Raw genomic sequence first — 26,459 nt, forward strand, 5'->3', positions numbered from 1 at the left:
ATTTGCAATGGAATGTGGCCTAGACTCCCCCACCCAAAAAGTGGATTCCTGTAAGAAGGGTGGTTTTAACAGTCCCATCATCTCACAAAGGAGCACACATGTCGAGTTTGCCACTGTGAGTACTTACAGGGTGGGGCTGAGGGGTAGTATGCACCAATCTCAAATGCAACCCTAATGAAACACTGCTGTGAGTGTTCAGGCTAAGTCCAGAACTAGTGGAGACTGTAACTTCTATCCTACTCTCCTTTATCAAACCAAGCTGCTGCTTTTCTCCTGTGTCTCGCGGGAAGTTCTAGTCACTACTCTTCAGCATCCAAAACTTTTCTCTTTAATTACACTCCTTTACTGTGTGCAAGCGTGTGATCACCGTGCATGTGTATGCGGTCAGAGGACAATTTGTAAAGTCTGCTCTCGCTCTCCACCATGTGGGTCCTGGGGACTGAAGCCATTAATTAGGCTTAATGATAAGAGCCTTTACCTGCTGAGCCTTCTTTCCAGCGTGCCTAGATGCCCACATCTTAAGAGACCCTCAGCAAAACAAAACACTTGTTGGCTGGTAATGTGTATTCAACAGTATTTCTGAGGAGCCTCCCACAGTGTTGGCACTCTCAGGATGGTGGCGGTGGGACAGTGAACAGCACTCAGGAGCACTGGGCAGGGCTTGTCCTTCACAGGCAGTTGCCAAAGGCCCAGGGACGGCTCACCGACTTCCTTAATCCAAGTTCAAAAGATCCTCTCATCAAAACTGTAAAGTCAAAAGCAACTAAACTTTCATCCTTTCACAGAGATGAGCCAAATGTAAGAAAATCACATTTGAAATATATGTATCTAGAAACAAGAGTTGTGTAAAACACGCTTATGAAAAGCAAACATCCTACAGAGCACTGTCTCTGCTGTGACAAAAGCCATCTAGTGGGGTTTTACCTGCAGAATCACATCACCCACAGTGCCCCAGAGTGAGCACTCACACCCAGCCCAGCAGCCTGAGGCTTCAGTTCTTAAAGGCTCCGCATTTACTGGCTTTAGCAATGAACTCCTTTAGCAGGGGGCCATCCATATGCCAAAACGCTGTAGTCTGTGTAACTTCTGTCAAATGATTGATGCAAAACTTAAAGCAGAATTCTTCTAAATCCTGGACATACACAACAAAAATAAGAACAGGAAGAGGCCTTTGTTTATTAACCATGAACTGTTTCTCTGCAAATTCCCTCATCCCAACTCTCTCCCCTTCCCAGAAGAGATACCTGAAACCAGATAGCTCAAACCAGGCAAGCAAGAGGACTACACATCTTCAGAAAAGCACCTGCCATCTGCTCACAAGAGAAAAGCATGGTTTCCTTAACCCAAGTATGACAGACACACAGAATCATCAGAGGCCTTCCATGGTTGTCAAATAGTGCAATTATCTCAAGCCACTCTACAAATCCCAATGCCACTTTAGTCCATACATGTTTTGTTACATTTAAGAAAGCAAAATGATATTTAAAAAGAGTATCTCCAAAACTTTACCTTCATGGTCTAATAAAATTGAATTCATTTTTAAAGTCCCCAATAATATATGTCTTTCAGCATGCTATTAAAAGCCCCTAATTAGCCCCAGACAAGTGTATTTACAGAGATTAGAGTTGACAGGCAGATGAATGAAAAGTCACCAACTGCCAACATTAAGCAATAACGCATCGTACAGAAATGGTTGTCTGTGTTAACACATCCACTCATAGGACTTCCTACGTCTAGCTGCCCTGGGGTGAGATTCCTAAACAGTTCAGGGAAGATCCCTACAAGCAGAGCAGGGGAACAGAGTGCCGCTTTCTGCACTCAGGCAGACTCCTATGAACACCTCTATTTCCTTACTATAGGATTCTCCGTCCTGTCAGGACTCATGAAAAGGAGTCCACTTCATTTTGACTAAAGGCCAGAGAGTTTTAAAATGTCCTTATGTCTTTAAGTCTATAGCTTGTTGGCTATAAGATGTTCTGGCCTTGGTAGACTTGGGCCCAGGTACATTTACTCTTGACCCTGAAGGCTGGATGGCAGGTGTGGATAGCAAATACCTGGAGAATTGCCTCTTATACATGATGGTAGAAGTCGTCTGCTATCCCCCCCCCCCCCACTGTTGGTTTAATACATAAGATAGTTGAATACTTAAGATGGTGAAAGAATAAACTAGACACATTCGGTATTGAATCTGCCCTCTCAACAGTTATCCTGTTTTAGTAGCCTGTCCTTCACCCACACCCCCCCCCCACTCAGGTGCGAACCTGGGGCAGCCCCACAAAGACAGCTTCCAACACTGTACCAGACTAAAAAAAAAAAAAAAGACCCACTCCTAGAAAACTCACCCAGATGAATAACCACTAAGAAAGAAACCACAGCTAATTTGTCTCAGTCAGCTGCTGCCCAAGTTTTATTTTCCAGACAACTAAAAGGACATTTACAATGTTAGCATATCTTTGGATCCAGGCTTTCGTTTGTTTTTGTGTGGTTTATAAATAATTTTAAAGACAAGTTCTCACCATGTAACTCAGGCTGACCCTAATAAAAAAAACTCAGAATTCTCCTGCCTCATCCTCAAGTTAGGGGCTTATAGGCAGATATCACCACACCTGACTTGATCCATGTTTCTTTCTTATTTATATTTGCATTTCTTTATTTGGGGTGGAAGGTAGCACAGGCAAGCCATAGTAAGCAAGTGGAAGTTAGAGAACAATTTGCAGGAGTCGTTTCCCCTTTTTTACCATGGGAGTCCTGGGGACTGAACTAAGGTTGTTAGGCTTGGCACCCTAACCCCCTGAGCCATCTTATTAACCATGGATGCGTAAGTCAGTTTTCCTCTGATGCGATGAGACTACCCTCACCTTCTAAGAATGCACAGGACATGTTCATTTGCAAACGGCCAGCTCTTGAATGAACTGAACATAAAACACAAATAAGATACAAAACTGCAACCTTTGCAGTGTTAGACACCAGCCATCAAGAACTGTTAAACTTCAAATATAAAACATTCCAAAGAGGGACCACCTTACCCATAGATTAAAAGACATCTACAATAAATCAGAGTAGATGAAGGGGCATTTCATCAGCAGAGATCACACATAATAAAACCTAGGAATCTTAAGCTGCACGGACAGGGAGGAGAGGATGTAAAATTAAGAGGTCTCCTTTGTACTAGAAACTAAAATTTACAATTTGTGGAGAAATTACAAAGTAGCTCTAGGGCAGATTCAGTGTCAGATTCACTGTAGTTAGCAGGAAGCAACAAATTTTTAAATGCCTATTTTGAAAAAATATTCCAAAAAATAACTTGGAGGGGACACAGGCACAGAACTCAGAGGACAACTTCAGGAGTTGGTTCTGTCCTTCTATACGTGTGGCTTTCAACCGAGTTAGAGAGTTGGATCCCTGCTGGGGTTGGTAGCAGGCACCTTTACCCACTGAGTCAGCTCCCAGGTTCACAGTCCAAATCTTTTATGTTGAAATTATTCCAATCATTACACAATCTGAAAAGCCAAATTGCTTTTCATGTCTACCATTTTTCTAAAAACACCTGGCTGGGGCCCTAACATTCTTGTTTAAAGCACTAAAATGGCAATTAGTGACATTCTAGCAGCCCAAGACTTTGACAGAGATAAGTCAAACACTGCCCCTTCTTCAGAAGTTCACTCAGCTAATGTTTCTTTCAGTGTTTAAAGACATGTCCTCCAGCTGCACTTAACAATTGCTACCAGAGGCAGCACTTTAGCTTCTCACTGCTCTGCAATGGAGGACTGTGGCTCCTCTCACTCAGTCCATTGTAAAACAGGTCAAGTCTGACCGTATGCATTCCTAACACTTTCACCATGGCCTTGCTTTTGTAGGTACAACTACTATGCCTGTACTTCTGCTGAACGTTAAGTTCAAAAGCTTCCTTCAAAGGGTGCATGGAGGAGTACCAGTTACAAAGCAGGTAACTGAGCACTAGCCATGACCCAATGGCATCTGCTACCCCAAAGCTAGGCTTCTAAAATTAGTTTTTACAGTTGGTCACCAATCTCAGTCACCTCCTATCAACTAAGGTATGTGATGGGTTTGATTTGAAAGCCATTCAAAAGTACTAATGAAATAAATTAAAATGTGTAGGCATACTCATTGACCATATAGCTCAGTATGAAAATCTAAGAAGTGTATCATAACGATTGTACTATTTCCACGCTGAATGTGTCATGTTTGTGGAGCTAAGGTTTGCTTGTTATCTTGAATAATAATAATAATTATATATATACACATAATATATATATATGCACACCCCTTTGTAGTGAAGTGCTATGAACTATTTATTCATTCAATTTGATATATATTTCTGGTGTTTCAAACATGTTTATTTATACAATTCAGCGTATGTTTTTGAGCGCTGGCTCTGCTCACATGGTGATAAGCTCCAGGTAATCACATTCATTTTCTGAGACAAGGTTTCTCTGTGTAAGAGCCTGGCTGTCCTGGAACTTGGTCTGTAGATCAGGTAGCTTCAAACTCACAGAGATCCACCTGCCTTTGCCTCTTGAGGGCTGGGATTAATGGCATGTGCCACCACACCTGGCTAAGAAACAATTTTTTTTTTTTTTTGGTCTCTCTTTTTTTTTGGGTGGGTGGTGGTGGTGTTGAGACAGGATTTCTCTGTGTAGCTTTGGAGCCTGTCCTGGAACTCACTCTGTAGACCAGGCTGGCCTCAAACTTGGAGAGCCACATGCCTCTGCCTCCAAGTGCTGGGATTAAAGGTGAATTTATATGTGAGTGAAAATAAACAAAGGGCATGGGCTGCTGAGACTCAACATGGCATTGAGTTCTTCCTGTAAGATTGGTTTTTGTTTTTCCTTAAGACATGGTCTTACTGTGTAGCCCTGGATGGACTGCAATTCACTATGTAGAGCAGGCTGCCTAAAGCTCCCAGAGATCCTCCTGGCTCTGCTTCCCAAATCTAGGGTTAAAGATGTGTGCCTGGCTCTGCCCTGTAAACTTTTAAAGGTTGATTTTAGGTGAAAGTAGGGAATGAATTTCCAGTAAGAGGATCTAGGCTGCCAGCCTCTCATCAGCTTGTCCTGGCTGTTATAATCAACAGGCCTGAGCTCAGAATGTGGAGAAGTGTGGAAAGGCACAAGAAGAGTCTAGAGTCAAACCCCAATGGAAACAATATCAACCCAATTTAAAATTATATTCTTATAGAGAAATGAAGTCTAAAGAGACAGCAATTGTAACAAGACAGTTGTAGTGATATCTTGTTTATACTCTAACAAATAAAGCCTGTGTGGAGATCAGAGGGTAGAGCTAGTCAGTAGTTAACCATAGAGGTCTGGAGGTCTGTACAGACAGACAGGAAGTGATGTGGCTGCGTGGAGAGAGGAAGTGATAAGGTGGGAGGAGAAAGGAGCTCAGGCTCTTTTGGCTAGAAGGTTAGTGAGGTCAGGTGTGGCTGTCTGTAGTTTGCTCCTTCGTCTCATCTTTCAGCATTTTCCCCTATATCTGACTTTGGACTTTTATTTATTATGAAGAATTTGTGCTACAGACAGGCTCAAGGTGTGACAGGAAGGGGAAGAAAACAAACCACATCTCCATTTTCCACTAGATACAATTGACTCCGTAACCCATTTTCCATTTATTACTAGCCTCCAAAGTCAGTTACAACTGACCTTGTGAAATATTTATTATCATAAAAGAACCTCAAGCAAAAAATAGGATATGTCTTGAAAATAAAAGGCATAATGGTCAACTCAGTCCTTAAGTGTCACAGATAAGTTTATCCTGTTATACCTCACAAGTCACATGTGTATCTTTAATAAATTTCCAGCTATCAAATGACAAAACAATTCTAGAATACAGGCTCATGGTGTACTTAGCAAAGCCAGCCATTCTGAACCTGTTATGTTCATTAACTCTCTCTCCTATGCCCTCCTGTGGCCTGTCTTCACAATTCAAGAGCATTGCTATGCATCACTGCTTCTACCAGGTGCAACTTCTGCTCATGAGGCATCTACAGTTGATGGCTCTGCTCAACTCAGGAAAGTTTAATGCAATCCACACTACAGAACACCACTCATCAGACTCTAGAAATATGAGAAACCCAGACTTGAATACAACTAAGTATAAACAGAATAGGGACTGCTGAGATGGCTCAATAGGTAAAGACACTTTCTGCATAAGGCTAACAACTGACTCTGATCCTTAGAGTCCATGCAAAGATGGAAGAAGAGAACTGACTCCTGAAAGTTGTCCTCTAGTCTCCAGTCATGTACATGTGTACACACACAGACGTGCGTGCACTAAAACCTTAAAAGGGGGGGGGGGAAGAGGAGTACACAGTAAGTTCTTTACACAAGACTAAGTGAGCTACAGGACAATGACAGAATTGCAGACCCACACAGATGTAAAGCAAACAGTATCCTGGGCTTCTGACAGGGTGGACTCAGCAAAGTGGGTCTTGAGAAACACAGATGCATTAACATCAAAAGATGGAACTAAAGCAGGCTGCCTGCCAGTCCAGTGAGTAGAGCACTTTATACTCCCACTGCAGCCTTCAGCCAATTAGTTAAGAGCAGAAGCAGAAACACAACTGGTCCTGAAACAGTGAACAGAGACGAAAGAAGCAAGGCCAATTTCATTCAAGGCCTTGTCATGAGTCACCAAAGAGAGGTGAAGCTAGCCATGCTCCTTGTGTCACAGGAGAGGGGAGTGGGCTTGCAGAGAGGGAGCTGGGGCACTTCTATGTTACCTCTGCATCATATCTGACTGCAGCAGAGAATAGTGAAAAAGCGTTCTCTACAGTAATGCCTTGCTTGATGATGTGCTGGCAAAGCCTCTTCAGTCTGTTTTCACAGTACGATGTTGCCAAGTCCAAAAGACCTAAAAGGCAGAAGCACTAAAGTCACTCCAGTTCACGGTACCCACGGCAGATGAAAACACACCACTTTCATTTCATGTGAGCAGTTTTTGAGTAAGCACTATTCTCAATCTGAGTAAATATTTTTTTTAAACTCCATTTCTTATACCTCTAAAAATTTACCTGTCGTATAATTACTTTATACAATTTCTGCCATGTAACAAAGAATAAAAAAGGGATTCTCCTCCTTATTTTGTTTCTAAAAGTTTAAATGCATTAGAAACCTATACTTTCATTTATAAATTGTAAATAAATTTGCAGTTACAAAGTATATCCATAATTTTCAATAATAGTAGCAGTTCATAGATGTTTACTTCAAACATTTTTAAGTGTACAAAAGTCAATACCCCTCTAAATTACTATATTCCACTGCTCTAAGAATAAGACCATATCATGGGCATATGGCCTGACCAGTGCCCGTGCAGTACCTATGGCATCCTCGGGTGGCAGATCCACTGTGTCTGTGTAGAGGTACTGGAGAAAGGCACGGTACACAGGGTAAGAAAACTGGTCTATCTCTATCACCTCCTTCATGTCCTCATTCCAGTAGGACTGGAACATGGATCGGAAGTGCTCACACCTACAACAAAAGCAAAACCGTACCAACAAAAGGTCTGAAAGCAAATAAAAGATATTACAGGTATCCTTTACCTTCTGTGCTGGCACAAGCTGGGATCATTCACTATTAGCACCAAAAACATTTGCTATGCAAGGACTTTTATGTGCAATGTTGCTAAAATCACTCTCATCTTGGTATCACCATTTAACAGTAGCAACTAAATAGAGAGCCCAGAAGTAACGAGAACTTCAACAGTACTGTCTCCATCAAGTGTTTGGATAATTTGTTTTTGGTTTTATGTACACAGAAATGCAGTTCAACAACACAACAAGGGCTGGGGATGTAGCTTAGTGGAAGAGTTAGAAATGGTACAGAAACACACAGCACTTACTTAGAATTCTTAAAAAGAAAAAAAGGTTCAAAGGTTCAGTGATAGTTACTCAGAGGGGTTAAAAATATTTCTAAGTAATACAGAATGGATATAACAGGTAAGGAAGGCTGTATGAGAAAGACAAGCACATACACAGATAGAGTCATATGTCTAATGATCTTTTCATCCACTACTGTGTCCATATAGCTATTGCTCAAAGTAATAAATGACATATGGCTATGCTGTTCTCTTAAAATTTACTATTCTGTTGCTTCCCCCCACAAATGCTTGGAAAGAGCAGTTTTCTGAAGTGCAAGAGATCTAGCCCAGGGCTTCTCACATGGTAGGCAAGCATTCTGCCAACCAAGTTGTACCCGCACACACAAATAGGCTTTTAACTGAATTTCTTGAAGACATGGCCAATTCAGTGGTTTGAGCTCATGTGTGTACTCTCTGTAAAGGCATCTAGGTAAACAATCATTTGGTCATTACTAATTAATGCTCAGTCCCCTCACATTTATTCAGGAACTCCTGCCACTTATTCTATCTAAACAACTTTTCTTAGTTGGCAATTTACATTTCTTATTATAAAAGTTTTCTGCTTGGGAAAACTTTGAAGAGAATATATACGGATATTTACTCACAAGTAAGTATCTACTAGAGCTGTAATTAATTTATTAATTCATTTGTTTTTACTGTTAGGGAATCAAACCCAGGGCACTGCTCATGCTAGACAAGTGCTCTGTTACTGAGCTACATTCCCAGTCCAATTTGTAATTTGAAAAACAAAGTAAGAACTAGGGGCATTTGCCTACTATGCACAAGTATATATAATTTCCAGTACTATAGAAAACTAAACAACAGAAAAAAACATAAATAATATTCCCCAAAAGTTGCATGAACACAAGCAAAAGATACTCTTTGATAACAAGTAGAACTAATGACTGCCAAAAAATACTAAGTTGTCATATTCTTTGTACTGCCATAGCAATTTCTTAGTGTCTATTCTGTGGTGTAATAAACAAACAGAAATGGCAAAAAGAAAGTAAAGTTACTGATGACGCTAAATTCATGCAAAATACCTGATTTTCAAAACAGCTTTATGGACATGAATATATTTCCCATCAATTCGAAACTTCAGATCAGCTGTTTCTGGACTATCAAATTCTTTCTTCAGTGAATCTGCAACTGTTAAAAAGTCTTCGTGCTCTGAAGCAAAAGACATACTGTTAACACAAAGCTCAGGACACAGAATCAGGCATGAGAAGCTTTCAAAAGATAATTATAGTACATAATTCCAATAAAGTCCATGACTCATTTAACAATTCAAATTTGCAGTATTAAAGTAATTGATCTATAAACTACAAACAAAACAAAATGAGTATCTGGGAAAGTTCAAGTAACAGTCTTCATGTATAATTAAACATGAAAATATGCACTAGAAATAAACCTCATGCTGGCAGTGGTGGTGCACACCTTTAATCCCAGTACTGGGAAGGCAGAGGTAGGTGGATCTCTGTGAGTTCGAGGCCAGCATGATCTATAAAGCAAGTTCCATGGTGGCTAGGGCTACACAGAGAAACCCTGTCTTAAAACAAAAATATGTAAATAAAAATAAACAAGCAAACAAACAAACCTCACAGGTAGTCTATGGAGACACAGCCAACCTCTCATAACTTGAGTGGTTTTTCTTTGGAACTAACTGCCTACCAATTTCCCTTGACTGTCACACTGACATCTTATTCTTTTTTGAGCAGTTTAGAGGATGACATATTCAAATCAAGGTGAAGAACCCAAAGCACCTTACCATGCAAGCATTTCTTAGGAAGAGGAACTTCTTAGCCATCTGATAACTAAACATTACTCTTAACCCTGAAAGTTAAAGTTATCACAATAGTCCTTCCACACTACACACTATCTAGAAGTAGCCAACTTTCCTTGTAAAGACTCAAGCATTCTGCAGGAAAACCAATGATGTCTGTGATATGAGCTGCTGTGAGGAGTCTACCCAAGAAGCACAGTGTGATTGCGAACACAGTCAAGGATCCAACACAAACACATCAGATACTTTATATCTACAGGGAAACAGAATTTTAACAAATGACACTGGGAAAGACCCATCTGGAGGCTGGGTACTGAGCCAAAGCAGACAGCTCTCTACTGCCTAGGCTGTGAACAACAATTGAGCCAGGAGCGTGGTGGCTTTGGAAAAAGTAGGGACTTGCCTCCCTGACCCCATAGCCTAGAGTGTTCCAGCGAAAAGAAAGGAGATAACTAAGGTGGGCAGGGTCCAGGATATGGGTGATGGCTAACCACCCACCCAAAACAAAGGTTTTTATGGGTATTCCAGCATCTCATTACAGGATGGAAATAACCTTCCCTCTTTGTGATGACCACTATAACCGGCTTTAAGAGAACTACTTCTCTAACTACTGAACTCACAGCTAGAAGAGGAAGTCCTCTGACTTTAGTGGCTGGAAGGAAAGAAACAATTTACAGTTAGGTCAGTGGCTAGTTCATCTCTTCGCCAAACAGTAATAAATACTGTTCTGAATAAGATTTCTGCATTTTAAGAAACAAGAACCTAGAGAAACCCTTCATAATTAGGCCGGCTGGAGCAGTACATGGAAACCTCAGGCTGTGCTGTACTGACCTATTTGGCTGTATATGCTAAACACAAATGTGATTTCAACCTAATGGTCCCACACTCACTGAACCAAATGTTTTGTATTATACTGACTGACCTGGTAAAATACATTTTTAAAAAAATGTTCTTTGTTTCTCCTGAAGTTTATTAGCAGCTTAATTCTTCCTGAACATCCTCTTTCCCTCAAGAAAAGGGGATGTGGATGAGGTGTGACTGCTTAGTGAGTTGTGGTTGCCTTTTAAAGCAATAAAAACATTTGGAACTTAATATAAACAGTGGGTACAAAGCATTATAGATTGACTAAATTCCACTTGATTGTATTGGTTAATTTTGTTATTAAATATGAATTCAACTAAAATAAACTACTTAAGGAATAAAAAAAAAGAGTCTATAAGAATGTTTCATGACCTATGAATAAATCTGATTATTATTCAGGAAAAGCATTAAAACTAGCACACAGAAAACATCCTAGGACCTAAGCAGCTCACAGCTACCAAATACATACGGAAGAGGATTTGGTTACCCTGGTGGAAGCAGGCTTGAGTGGCTTACCCACAGACAGGAGGCGCCACGAGACTGCAGGGGTGGCAAAGCAGGCAAACACGTCATCGGTGCAGGAGAAGTGGGTGAGGTGGGGGAGGACCACCGACTGGCCCCGGCACTGGCCCCACATGTACACGTGCCCACCCTGGGTCTTAGCCGCAGATGTGTGGCTGGAGTGACAGGCTGCAATCTCCACAACCCTGAAACATTGAAGAAAAACTCATGTTATTTCCTTATCCCATGTGCCTCTAGCTTACTCTATAGAGTAATTTAGAAATTCATGCTTGAACACCTCACAAGTGAGCCCAAGGTCAGTGATGTAAGCAACACACCCTGCCTACAAAACCAAAGGTCAGGAAAGAGCTCCCCTAACCTTCCCACCTCCTCCCTCTGTGTGTCTCTAAGGGCCCACTTCTCACCTAAGTTCATCTTGTGGTAGGAATATATAAATAATACATACTGTTGAGGCAAACTTGGAAAGAGACTGAAGCTAAGGTCAGTGAGGACAATGGACAATGACAAAATGTTTTCACTGTTATGGGGATATAAACAGTACATAAACAAAAAATACTGGGGCTGGAGAAATGGCTCAGAGGTTATGAACACTTCTTCCTCTTATAGTGTACCTGGATTTGTATCCCAGCACCCACATGGTGGTTCACAACTATCTGTAACTCGTTTGAGGATCCAACACACTCTTCTGACACCACAGACACCAGGCACACACACGGTGCACATACATACATGTAGTTACATTTAAAAAAAAAAATTAACCCTATTTTGTGTGTGTGTGTGTGTGTGTGTGTGTGTGTGTTCATGGGGGGCGGTGGTGATGACAGTAGTGTGCACATCTGTGTCAAGGCCAGAAGACAACCGCAGGCATAATTCCTCAGATACTATAAAGCTTTTTATTGGGATAGGGTCTCTAACTGGCCTGGCACTCACCAAATAGGCTAGGCTGGCTAGCAATTAAAAGTACACACCAGCACATCTGGCTTTTTAAATATGGGTTCTGGTGATCAAACTCTGGTACTTACAAGCTCTTTCCTGATTCAACTATTCCTCTCCTCTCCATCATCCCCCCTTGTATATTTTAACTTCAATAAGCATTTCCTTATAGATACATTTTTTTTTCTCCCTCATCTCCACCCAGAGTTCAACATCTTCATTAAGATAAATACCACTGGGCTGAGGCTCATGGGCGCTGAACATTCCAAACCAAGAGGGCATCAAGCCAGGCGGCTTCATTTTTCACAATGCTCCTAAGGCAGGGTCCCAACCAAACTGCATAAAACCTCACAATTTGATGAACAAATAATAAGTACCTATTCCAGGAGCAGACAATAAGCCAAATCAATATTTAAATAGATAATGTCCTTTAAAGAGCCATGCTTATTATTTAAAAGTGAATTTGGTGGGTACAAAGCTGGTGCCACACTGAATTTCAGTGATGCAGACCCTGAAGAACCTCCTTACAAAACGCATAGCTCAAGTCCTTCAGAACTAAGATGCCTTAGTTCCTTGCAATCACAGGTAGGTGGTGCCTCAGAAGACAGGGCAAGTTTATACATGTTCATTCTGACTTATAAAATACAAGTTAAATACCACAGCCCTGCCACAGTCCCAAGGCCACACACACACAGTCTTTAAGACATGGCATGGTAAATTTACCTTTCTTTTTCCACCATGATGAGTGCTGGGCTTAGTAGATTATTTTTACTGCCAGTTCCTAGCTGCCCATATGTGTTAGCTCCCCAGGCATACAGCAAGCCCTTATCTGTTAGTGCTAGAGTATGTGAATACCCGCAGACAATCTGAAAGTAAACACAAATGGTTATCATCCTAGAAGACAGACAGGGCAAAGCAACCACCTGCTCAGGCCACAGTTGGCCTCTGCAGAATGCCAGGTCAGCTGCATGTGTGGACTGGCATCTGCTGGAATATTCAGAAGCATCGGGGAAGTCTAATTCTTTAGCCACTGGACTTCTTCATGAATTTCTTTACCCTGTGAAGAAGACCACATCCAATACCTTGGGCTTCCCTTTTCTAACAGAAAAATAGGAAGGTTAAACATTAAACATGAAAAGTGAAGGCATAAAGAATTGCCAGAAATGAATGGCAAAAGAATTCATGTCCAATTCATCTGCCATGAAATGCATGGCAAGAAATGCAATGCATACCTGGTTCACACACAAGCTGTGCAGAGCTGCCACTCTCACTGGGGTCAACTGGTTACCATTATTTCCCAAGCCCAGCTGTCCATTGCCATTATAGCCCCAGCCATACACCTGAGAGAGAGAAGAGAGGACAAGCTGTGGGAACTGCCAATGGGAATAGAAGTCCTGTCCTACACAAATCATTCCCAAACTTGTGCTGTACACTATGCGATCCTACATATATAATTCGGAGGCTCTGAGGGTGAAGATGACTAACTGTATTCCTATCCCGTGACTTCACGAATGAGACCATTGAGGCTCATTAATGATTGGTAAGCACCTACCATGTGTCCTATACAGTAAAAGGCTCTAGGAAGGAGTCTTTATCCCAAGTTTAGCAAAGGCAATGAACATGTGCATACTTGGTGAGCAGGTAGGAAGAGCCACAAGAGAGCCCATCAAAGTCCTGCAGGAACAGTGGGAATCTCTTCCTAAGAAGCAATGTCAGGGAAGGGTTTTAGAAAGTGGAGGCCTGAGCAGGGTTAGATGATGGCACTCCAGGCAGAAGGCACACAGTGTCACGGCGGAGGCAGAAGGTAAGTAAGTAGGAAGAAGAGTGGGAGAAGAAAAGAAGAAGGAGCCAGATAATAAACCAATGGAAAAACAAAACAAACAAACAAAAACAAAGCTAGGCATTATGTACATGCCTATAATCCCAGCTCTGTGGATGGTGAGGCAGGAGATTGCCACAGATTCAAGGTAAGCCTAGGCTACATATCAAGTACCAGAAAGGACTACACAGCAAGACACTACCTCAAAACAAAACACACAAACAAAAAACAAACGCAAACAAAAACCAAAAAAGAACTTCAAAGAACTGTTACTACAATATTCAAAAATAGAGATTAAATTTTCAGTTTTAAAAGATCACAGAGACAAGGGTGAATGGAGACAAAAAACTATTTGGTAGGTAATTTCATGTCCCATCAATAAAAGAAACAAGTGAGCACTCATAAGGCTCTGAGCTAAGACTTGTCAGAGGACCAAGAGACAGAATGGGCATCACAAAATTGGGTGGTCTCTCAGGTGCTTCCTGTGACATGAATCATCTGTTGGAAGTAGTAGTAGCTAGTCAGGAGGGTTAATGGATTGGAATATCCAGTGTGGGCCATAGTAATACATTCTGACCAAGAACAGACTTTAAAAGGTCAAGTTCAAATTAGATGCCTACAAACTTCTGTGGCACCAAGTTCCACATGGGCACAGGCAAATGCACAGTGGGGCTTTCAGGACAAAGTAAAGTAGAAAGGGGCAGAGGGTGAGATGTGGCTACAGGATATTTCATGTCACAGGTACTGGTCTTCTGGAAAAAAATTGGCAACAGCTATTCATATTCTTAATGGCATACTTCTTGACCTAAAAATTGTATGCTGGTTATTTATTCTATAGAAATACCTACATGGTACCAAGACATACACACAGTAACATTAATTTCAGTAACGTAATTTCACAACCACAAAGATTACAAACAACTGAAAAACCCTTCAGCAGAGTTCAGCTGTCTGTCGCCTACAGAAGCAAACTAAGCAGCGTTTTGAAAAGAGCTACAGAAGATCTGAGACAGCACACCGACAAAACACGTGCTGTGTGAGGGAACAGTCACAGAATGACAGACGACAGCAGTGCTAATTGTCAGTCACATTTGTCAAATAAGGTAAATCAAACTCATCTGCAGATAGTTGCTTATAAAGAAAAGTCCACAAGAACACACATGAAAATACCAATGATTTGGAAAAAGCTACTTAATGTTTACTTTGCATGCTTCATTGTCTTCCCCTTTGTAAAAGTAAGCACATAGCAATTATTTTAAAGTTAAACTTGGTGGTTCAGCAGTTAAGAGAGTGTACTGTTCCTGAAGACAACCTAGCTCGGTTCCCAGCAGAGGATTCCCAACAGCCCATAATTCCATCTGTAGAAGACCTGGCAGCCTCTTTTGAATTCCATGGACACAGTTATGTACATAGACATGCATAAACACATAAATCAAAAAAGATAGGAGTAAATCTTAAAAAATAAAAGCATGAGAACACTGAACAGAGATTATTGGAAGACTGCCCATAGAATTCTGAAGTATTCAAGGATGATAGCAGGATTGAGTAAAAAAAGAAGAAAAAGTCAACTTAGGTGAGTACTAAGTAACATGTACAGCACCCCAAACTCATAGCATGATGCCATACCCAAAGACTGTTCAATCACCATGCACAAATGAAAGTGTAGGTGGTACAGGGCCCATTTAAGTGGCACCAGTCATTTCATAGAAGTAGCCATCAGCTCAAAAGGGACCATGGTACAGGGCAAGAAGCTAACAATAATCTTCCAATAAAATGTGAAATGTTGTGGGTGGTTGATGAAGAATTCATTAGCCGACTTTAAAAATACCCAGGTGAATCTTCCACTGGAAAAAAGGAATTTCTTTCTCAGTCGACAGCATTAAATCCAAATATCTACACAGATTAGACTACCCGGGGTCTAACATTTACCCCACCCTCTGCCTTTACCATGATGCTACAGGGATCTTGTAAAAACTAAAGACACATTAGAAATTTTACTTGACATCTTTGATTTGAAGTCACTCTCAGGGTTAAGTGAGCACTAGGCAGGTCCTCCTTAGGGGTCAGTTAACAAACTCCTTCTATCCATGCTGGCACCTTTGAATGCAGGTGGAGAGACAGGGAAATGCAGAGTACAAACCTCACCACTGTCCAGAACAGCCATGGATGAGGTCTGACCACAGGCAATGCTGACCACTTTCTTAGCATAGAAACAACTTGTAACTTTCCGAGGAGTTGGCTGATTTGCTGTAGATCCTGATCCCACCTGACCACAATTGTTATAGCCCCACGCAAATACCTACAAACCAAGGAACAAGAGAAACCAGGCATTAGACCATTGGCCATGGTTTTGAATGCTTTATGTGCACTTACCCACTTATCTTCATAGTAATTCCATATAGTAGCCCTGGGGCAAGTATTCCCATCCACTGGGCAATAGATATATAGAGCCCAAATACTGCACTATGCTTTTGACAACTGTACTATAGTGTCCCTCTAAGTTTGACAACTACATAGATTGGTATATTTTGTTAATTTTGGAATTAATAAGGCAAAGCATCAATGATGTAAAAAGCACACTCAAATCTTTGAACACAGATTTTTGTTATTTCTCATGGAAAGCTTTCCAAATTTATTGTTCTCTTCCCTGTCTCACCAATTCACAATTGCTGTCTCAAGACTATTGTTGAGATCAGGCTGTGCCATGCTCTAAGTAACTTCACAATGTGTAAAATGGTTTTCAAATTGTGCCTTGCCCTGACAGAGTTCATCTCATGAGCTCATCTCATGAGCAGATTCTTACTCTACTAAAGATGATGACTCTGCACTTGGTGAACACCTAAATAGCACCATCTGTCTGGCGCCACCCACCCACAGGACACAGAATGATAAATAAGAGTGTGACGGTATAAACTTATCAATGTAAACTGGGACTGTAGGAGCCCACCAGCACATTAAAATTACATCAGAAAAACCAAGCACAAGAACATACCAGACTAAGAAAAGGGTGCAACACTCTCACTTGGGTCCCATAAACAACACAACTAACTCTGCAATGGTAATGACCCCACAAGTTTGTCATCTGACTACTTTGTACAGGAAGCAGAGAACTCCCAACTGTCGTAAGGTGTTGAGCTCAACATGGACACCCTGTTAACAAGGCCAATTCAAATTGCTATGCACCTGTCTAGACCTATTGTCCATCCACCTGCCCATTCATCCATTTGAACCCTTGCCTCTAGAGCCTCTACTTCACCTCACTTCTGAAGCTCAATTCTGACCCCACACTTTGACTCTCCCAGAGAGATCCAGCCTAAGTTCATCTTACTCCCACAGAGACTTTTTTGAACCTCTATCAGCTTTTGCCTCTCAGGTCTCTTTGAAATGCCTTTGGCTCAGCTGTGGCCTCTTTAAGCCCTCTATAATATTTATGTTTTACACACAGACACAGAGAGCAGTATAATGTGTGCTCTGAGAGTTAATGTAAGTAATTAAGATTGGAATTTTAAAAGACTGGGATATATAATTTGTGATGGCCTTCAGCCAGGGCTACCAAGGAAAGCAGGGCTACTTGACAAATTGCTCCCAACGTGCTGCACCTTGTCAATTTACTGTTACTCGAAAAACTCTGACATTATGTAGATACAAACATGCTGGTCTATGTTTCTGACACAGTATATTTACAAAAACCATCAAGCTTATAACTTTCCATTGTAAATTCTCACCATAATACAATAATAGTCATACATATGTCCTAAGGACATGTCTGTTCCTACAAAAATACCACTGATTATTACAATGTTCTTCTGGGTACTTGAGTTCTCACTTGCTAACTGTCAACCTTGCACAACTTACTTTTGCTATTATCTACCATAAACTGAACATTAGATTTTTGTTAGAGACACACAAATGACTTTCTATGCTAGTCAAACAACAGAAATAAATATATGAAAAACAAAACCCCAATGTTCTGCCAATGGCCACACCCTTAAACAAACAAACAAACAAACAATGATTTCCCTGGCCCTCCCACAGTAGCTATCAACTGCCAATAGCTCTCAGTAAGGAGTGGAGCTTGAAGATATCACCCTACCTCTTGCAGGGATTTGAGTTGACTTGGTCTTATGTGGGTAACACAACTGCTGTGAATTTCTGAAAATGATGGGGATGTGTTTAGGAAAGAATATAGGAAGAGGACTTGGGGGTGGAGAATGGAGAGCTTTAACCGAAGAAGAAGAAAGAACCCCTTGGAACAGAGCAGAATGTCTAAGAGCCTAATTCACCCCACTCCTTTTCCTGTGACAAGCAGCCTTCACACACACTCAGTGTGGCTTCTACATCTTTCTTCCCTGTTAATACGTCATAATTTTACATGTTTGATGCTGCCCAGACAACAGTCCAAGATACTGCTGATGTCTTGACTATGAAAACCCACATGAAATATGCATTTTACAGGTAGAAGAAAAATAACATATACTTCACTAAGGGATAGTCATAGAAATATCTAGTTTAATAATACAGGGAGTCTGCACCTTTACTGAAATTAACACATGTTAATGATTAAAATAAAGCAGAATCCAGGCTTCAGAAATGAGCAAGATTTGTCTAACTTCCTGATCACTCCTCAGGTACTTCTGGAACATTCCAAGTTCCTTAAAAACAGCATTCACTGCCTTTAAATGGGGACCATGGTTCCACTGAACAGACAATGGACAAGAACAGTGGGTTTGTACACAGCCTGTGTGCTATGCCTACCTCTGGTATATCCCAACCATAAAACCAGGTCATCATCAGGTTTGTGGTATTTTCCTCTCTACTTGTTCCCAATTGGGAGAACTAACTAATACCACTGGAGAACTTTAAGTAACGAACAATATAACTAACCTAATTTGTGCTTTAGAAATCACAGAGGGCCAGGGAAGACCGGGTGCATGAACTCAAAGTTATTAACAAAGACCAATGGCAACAGCACAGGCAGGAGGCAAGACTCCTCCAGCAAAGGTACAGGTGGAGCGGTTACAGAGGTCAGAGGGAGAGTGAGCAGATAAGCAGAGACATGGGGCTAAACAAGTTACTTACACACTGCTGGGAGAGTTGTTTTCTCCAGAATTACCACTCACATTGAAAACAAAATACATCCTCAGAAGCTTTCATGTAACATGTAATTTGTGATCATGGCAAAGAGCATGACTGTGAACATTGAGTTCTGTCATCAGAAGGTGCTGGCAGAGGAGGACCACCGCAGAGGAGCAGCAGGTGGGACTTGAATTCAGGAGTCCAGCCCACCAGAATGCAAGGCGCTGATGGGTGAATCTGACAGGCAAGGCTCCAAGGTCTTCAGCTGCATAATGTCTCTTGCTGTGCCTATACATGTTTGCCACTGCCATTTTTCTCTGCCATCTGGCATGGTGTGAATGGGAGTGGGGAGATCCCCACTGCTTTAATGCAATGTGAGTATCGCATGGGAATATCCCACTTTACTGGGCATTTTTAGCTGAGGACTGTTATGAAGATAATTTTCTCTTAAGCTGTACTGTTTAACAGAAGCAATGACTTTATACAATAACAGTGTTAGTTTAAGTAGAATTTTGATGATTGAGGGTTTTAATAGTAAGGGATTATTAAGAGGTTAGTTTAGGTAAAGGTAGAAGTAGAATATAATGTTGCCTCCACCTCTGGTAGAGCAGGGGCTGCAGAGGATAGAAAAAAAGAACGTGGAAGTGTCACACAGCTAGGACTTATGAGCCGGATATACTGTGGCTTAGGATAATGATTAAGGAAAACAACTGAGTCCCAGCTAGGCCAGCTGAAATTCTTTTAATCTTAATGTTGTGAGATTTGTTCATGGGTCTCCGGTGTGCATCTTAGCTGAAATAAAGCTTAATCAATGTTTTTGTTAATGGCTTTTGGGGGAGAAAACCTTGGGGGAAAATTTAAAGTTTAGAAAGGTGCACTTTTAATAGGTGAGCGAAGGATTCACTGTGGTCATGGAACAAAAACAGTGACAGCCTGGCTATTGCTGGCTGATGTATCCCTGGGAGGATGGGCTGGCGATCAAGGGTGATGATTAATTCCTTTTACCCATTTCTGCACTCAGCTTCCTGACATAAAAACTATTATGAACAGGTATGAACTCTGAGGTGTTAAAGTAGAGCTGACTGATTGTTTTTCATTATGTAAAGGTTTAAATTTGTAGTTAAGATGTTTTAATAAGATTATCTTTTGAGATAAATAATAAAGTGACTGATCCTTTCTTTGTTAACTGCAAAATGCAGCCTGCCAGTAAAAGAACTGGCTGAGTTCACTCTGTTAATCTGTAACAAGTTGCTTAAATATGAAAGTATGTGACTTCTTGGGGATAGTTTTTCACTTATAATATGTAAAGTATTGTCATGTAAGGGACATAGAAAACATGCTGTTATTTACTTGTATTCAGTTTAATCATTCACTTAAAAGAAATAGAATGTAACCACATTATAATTTTTATACTGCTTGAGAGATTTTTCTGGGGTATATAAGTTGTAAGGGAAAAATTAAGAAGAGACAGAAGGGATACATCTGGATAGAAAAAAAGAAATAAAGAGATGAGAGGGAGGTGATGGAGAGACCCTAAAGGTATATGTGTATGCTTTTCCCTTTTTCGAAGGCCCCAGACAGTTATGTTTTGCCTTGCTCACTGGCCCTAGAGAATTACGTTTTACTCCCTCAAGGAGTCAAGTTGAATGACTGGTTTGCTGACTCCATGGCTCCCCCTCAATTCCAGAGCTGCTGAAGGCAGCAAAAGGGTTTTTTTTTTTTTTTTTTTTTTTTTTTTTTTGTTGAAGCCAACAAGGTAACTCAGCAGGTAAAGAGAGACACCTGAGTTCTATTCCCAGACAAACATTGTAAAAGGAAAGAACCGACTCCCCCAAGTTGCCCTTTGACGTCTACACGAACATCATGGCACAGCCCCCAAATAAATGCAATTAAAAACTTTTATTTAGGGGCTGGAGAGATGGCTCAGTGGTTAAGGGAACACTGACTGCTCTTCCAGAGGATCTGGGTTCAATTTCCAGCTCACAACTGTCTGTAACTCCAAGATCTGACACTCTCATACAGACATACATGCAAGTCAAAACACCAATGCAAATAAATTATTTTTTAAAAAAATTTATTTAAGATATTTTTGTTAAGTCTATTTTTTAATTTGTTGTGACAAGTTCTTCTTCTATGGCAAGGGCTAGCCTAGAAATCTCCATCCTGCTTTCAAGTCCTTGGTGCTAGGACTATGTACCTGTATACACTGAGTCCAGCTAAGGGTAATTCTGACTACATGACACAAGCATTCCTTGAGAAAGAATGCATCCACTTGGGTTTTACTGTTTAACTGTTTTTAGCTACAAAGTCTAACAATAGCTGCTGAAGAATGGAAATGCCCCATAGAACCATCAAGTTGAATGAAATAGGCCTGAGGTAGAGCACTAGCCAGCATATGTGAGGCCATGGGTTCAATTCCCAATATCCCTTTCATACATACGTACATGAACAAAATGTAACATATATACAATAGAGTATTATTCAGCCTTAAAAGGGACATACACGGAAGAGTACTATGAAATGCCTTCAGGACATGACACAGCTGTTGCACTAATGAACTCACTGCAGTTATGGTTACCTACACAGAACTAACTCAACAAGACTAGTCAATAGTCCAGGAGCACTAACTCAATGGGTTACCTCCCTTCCCCAAAAGAGGACATAAAGGTAGGAGGAGCAGGCAGGAGGGGTCCTGAAGAGTAGAGCAAGGAGGTAGAGAGGATCAAGATACAATGCACATAAGTGTACAAAATTGTCACACACCAGAGAAATGAATGAACTAGAGGACAGCTATCTGGTTCTACGAACAGGTGGTACCTAGAATGATCAGAGTTACAATGTCAAGAATTGACATTTAACAGATTTGCAGCCTCAGTTTTTTCAGATGAAAGAGGTCTGTGAGTGGACAGACAGAACAGTGTGAATGTACACCAAGCTGTGTGTTCAACATGCTTATGGTAATAAGCTTTGTATTATGCAGTTTATGACAATTCTTTAAAGGAATCGAAAGCACACTTACCTCTCCATCAGCTGCTAAAGCCATCGAATGATGTGACCCACAAGCTACCTCAACCACCTGCTTGACCAAGAGATTAGTACAGACTTGGACAGGAGCAATGCCTTGATTGGTGGTCCCATTCCCCAGCTGGCTGTATCCATTATGGCCCCAGGCGTAGACAACTCCATCTAAACACACAAGCACACGAAGCACTAGCTCCAGCAGAACTGGTAACCCCTTGCAATTCCATTGCTCTAGTATGTGTCCTCCTCTCTGTAAGATAACCACTATTTGGGAGTCAGGGAGCAAAGGATTGGAGATGACAGAGGCAAACCTTTCATGAAAGGAATTGGGCACTTACATACAAAATCAGTTTTGTGGTCAAGTCAAAGTTTATGTGTAAAAATAAGGTTTCTCTATATTGGATTCTTACATTAGGTTAAGAGGATCTTGAGTTCATGGTCACTCTTGGCTACAGAATGTATTTAAGGACAGCCGAGGCTACCTGAAACAAAAACTCTGGAGATGGGAAACCGACAGATATTGTAACTAACAAAGCAAACAAGAAAAGGCATCAGGCAACTCCAGCCCTAAATTTCCAAAATGCTGTGCCATCAGTTTTAAGAGATACATAGCAAGGATACACTGTGACTCTCCTGTCATCACCAGTTGGAATGGAGTTGTATGGTATTTGTGGTATTGCAAGAATTGGGTGAGAACTTGGGAGACACGGAGACACGGACACACACACACACACACACACACACACACACACACTGCACAAACATGGGCATAAATAAAATTTATTTACACATGGTTTTAGTAAGTTAATTTTCCAGATTCTAAAAAAATTCTAAAAAGGACAGAGCAGAAAAAAAAAAAAGAAAGAAAGAAATTATCTATGGAAAGTTATAAAAATGTTTCCTAGAAATGAAGGCAGGACCTATAGGTTACTAATAAGCTTAAAAAGTACCCACTCAAGAACAACCATGGCTCTTTCGATATTTGGAACAGAGAAAAAGATCTCTAATGTTCAAAAGAAGGGGAAACAGTCACACACAAAGAAGTGAAAGTGGAGCTGAGGAGATGGCTCTATGGATAACGTGCTTGCAGCACAAGCATGAGAACCTGAGTTCAAACCTCAGCACGTGTGTAAAATGGAGGGCCTGACAGCATCATGCACAGTGATCTCAGAGCTCGGAGGCAGAAACAGGACCCCAGGGGCTCAGGGGACAACCAATCTGTGAATGGATAAACTCCTCCAGGTTCAGTGAGAGACCGTCTCAGAGATACCGGTGGAAAGAACAGAGTGACACTGGCCCCCAGCCTCCACATGTGCACACAGAAAGAGTGGCAGGGAGAAAGGCTTTAGTGTGGATACTAAATTTCAAAAAGAACCATGACTTGAACAGTATGAAAAAACAGACTCCCACTTTAGAATTCTGGTATCAGCCAAACCACTCATTAGGAGAGCAAGAGAAAAGAACTCCAAGAGTTGTCCTCTCAAATCCTGTGCATGCTGTGGCATATGTGCTCACACTCATACACAAACACAACAATAATAATAAATATGAGAATCGATTCCTTCTAAACAGCAGCTCAATCCTCAGCACCACACACACACACATACGCGCACACACACACACACGTATGCGCGCACTATACTTATTTATACTCAAACATAACATACATTTACACACAGTGTTTTAAATGATTTGATTATAACACACGTAATATAGTAATCAAGCATACATATGGCACACAATGTATACACTGCTTAACATATATTGCATAAAGTGTACTATTAAACCTAACAAGAAAATATTTCTCAGCAAGCCCTAATTATTTTCATACTAAATTTAATATTCAATACTTAAAACATTGTTTAGACTATAGCATAATTCCTAAGGATCATGACAGCGTCCAAAGGTCACAACTTGACCTTTAATTTGGCTAGTAATTTGAAAGTATATTTGCAATATTAAATAAAAATATTCTTTAGTATTTAGGGTCAGATATCGAGAACTGGTTATGAGGGCTGTGTTTGGAAAACTTCAAACCTTAGGCCATGATGGGGAAGAGTGGACCAGCTGGTAGAGAGAACATCAGCTCAAAGGGCCGAGTGGTGGCCATCCAATGATCACTCAGAGAAGTTGTGACAGAGCTGCCTCACAATGCTCAAACCCAGTCAGACTCCTGTATGAGGATTGGCTCTAACAGCCCTGACAGAGATGCAGAGAACACAGACTGGGTTCAGATTAGAGTCACTGGAAGCCACACACAAGGCAGGCACAAAGGCTGAGACAGCATCCGTGGAAGTTGAGGTTCCTTAGTGCAGACACATGAAGTGGAGATACTCTGTCTCCCACAGGCTGCCCTATAGGACCATCTAACAAAACGGAGTCTTAGAATAAAATACCTAAGACTCAAAGGGAAGAAGATACATGTGACAAACTCTCAGAGTGCTACTTGCCCACAGTACAGACAACTACCAAAGGAGACTATCCATGCTTCTTTGGTTACCTTGGTGAGGGACAGTCAAAGAACAAAAATCTGTCCACTTCTCCTACCCCTTCAATATGGCACCCATATGAATGTTCAGAATAAACAAGCTGACCTAAGATTCAGTAACTACACAAAGGAGAAAACATAGATTATGATGTTTATAAAAATACAACAAAGGGGGCTGGAGTGATGGCTCAATGGTTAAAACATGTACTGTTCTTCCACAGGACCAAAGTTCAATTCCCAGCACCCACATCACATGGCTCACAACCATCTGTAACTCCAGCTCCATTGGGATCTAACACCTCTGGCCCTGTGCTAATGTGAACATCCCCCCATACTACATATACATATAACCTGAATTTGTGTGTGTGTGTGTGTGTATTTGAAACCCTGTCACAGTTTGTTACCTTGTGTCCACACATCCAATGAAAAAATTGAGTCAGACTTTTCCAGCATTCTGCAATTTACATGGAGGTCTTAGAATCTTAGAGACTGTCTCTATACAAGACACACTGTGGCTATTCCTGTTGGCCTCACATGTCTTAACTTATACGTTCTTTGTATACGCTCCAGAAATAAAGAACAGTCTGAAGTTAGTTACTTGATATAGCACTCTCTTTTCCTTGGCTCAGAAATTAACTGCTCAATTACCCACAACCCCAAAGCCAGTTTTCCCTCTTTACCTTCAGTGCTGAGGAGGACATGGGGGCCGCTCCCGTAACTAAGGCTTTTGATCTTTTTTCCACACAAGGCTTCTAGTTTCTTGGGCACTAGAGTGCTCTGATTATCTCCAGTTCCTAGACAGTTACTACAGTTCAATCCAAACACGAAGACCTAGAAAACAAATACCTTTGCCTAAGTCACCTGACTTGAAATTACACTGAAATCTCCTTTCCCTACTCAGAAAATAAGATACACTCAAGTCTAGCTTGATAGCCCAGGCCACAAGAAGAGACTACTGAAGACACTAAGAAATCTTCAGCCTCTGCCGACAATACTCAGGCTTCTCAGGATTAGTCTATACCATAGAGCAGAAGGCATTACAATATGAAAACTGGAAAACACATCAGAGGCACTCTTCCTGAACTTCAGGTTCTCTTTATCCCAAACCTATTCCCAGCTTTCAAACTATAGGGTTTCACATGCAACCCCAAACAGGACCCAAAACAAAACTCCAGCTTCCAGTCTTACCTCATCATTGTCAGTGACATAGATGGCCTCGTTGGCAGAGGTACCAAAGACACATGCTTTCCTGATTGATGCAATTTCCTGGGGTGAGAGCAGAGTGAAGATTGGCCACTTTCCCACATCCACCATGACTCTAGCTTTGGGTGATTCCTATAAATAAGCTGACATCTCTGCTGCAAGAGTGAAAAAATATTTCAGGAAAAAAGTAATAACCATTAAGCCAACTTTACAAGAGTTTCATAATTATTATCAATAAAAGCCACCAAAAGATAATCCCAGAAAAATTGACCTACCTTTATAGAAATGAGTCACATTCACTTCCCCAGAGTGTCCAATCCTCCAGCCTTCAAAACCAAGCCTCTCACTGAAATGAGAACACAGCATACTAGAACCAGGAGTTTCTCTTGCCAAATACTAGCCGACTTACTGTTATACACATGCACGTGTTACTATCTAACAAAGAGAAACCTCCATGATATTTCACTCTGGGAGATTTCACTCAGGGATTCAGATAAAAATTACAGTACTAAAACCAGTTGTGGTGGTTCATACCTTTAATCCCAGCACTCTGGAGGTAGAGGCAGGTGATCTCTGTGAGTATGAGGTCAGCCTGGGCAATATAGCAAGTTCCAGGACAGACAGGGCTACATAACAGAGAAAAACAAACAAAAACCAAAACCAACCAAATTCCAAAAACAAAACAAAACAAAAACAAAAAAATTACAATCCTACCTTGTGTGCTAGTTCTTAACCAGGCGAGGGTGGGAATTAGGAAAATCAGCAACATTATCTCTACCTCCACACTCACACAAACCCAGGGCACCTGAAAAACTCATTTCTTACAGAAAATCCCTGGCACACAAGCAACCCTTCATGACAAGAACGTGGCATCC

At 41.1% G+C, this 26,459-nt stretch overlaps 1 protein-coding gene across 1 annotated transcript; it reads right to left on the minus strand.

The window, feature by feature from the left end:
* Nucleotides 1–599: 599 nt before the first annotated feature.
* On the minus strand, nucleotides 600–25,919 carry Rcbtb1 (RCC1 and BTB domain containing protein 1). Its single transcript, XM_051195597.1, has 12 exons — nucleotides 25,860–25,919; nucleotides 25,570–25,739; nucleotides 25,062–25,212; nucleotides 21,892–22,058; nucleotides 15,937–16,095; nucleotides 13,210–13,317; nucleotides 12,701–12,843; nucleotides 11,039–11,229; nucleotides 8,922–9,048; nucleotides 7,339–7,490; nucleotides 6,743–6,873; nucleotides 600–1,132 (listed from the first exon to the last, which is right to left on the minus strand). The coding sequence occupies exons 2-12, from the start codon at nucleotides 25,693–25,695 to the stop codon at nucleotides 992–994; spliced, it is 1,596 nt and encodes a 531-aa protein (XP_051051554.1). The 5' UTR covers nucleotides 25,696–25,739; nucleotides 25,860–25,919; the 3' UTR covers nucleotides 600–991.
* Nucleotides 25,920–26,459: the final 540 nt, after the last annotated feature.

Source organism: Phodopus roborovskii, unplaced genomic scaffold (genome assembly GCF_943737965.1).
Source record: "Phodopus roborovskii unplaced genomic scaffold, PHOROB, whole genome shotgun sequence".
Classification (NCBI taxonomy): Eukaryota; Metazoa; Chordata; class Mammalia; order Rodentia; family Cricetidae; genus Phodopus; species Phodopus roborovskii.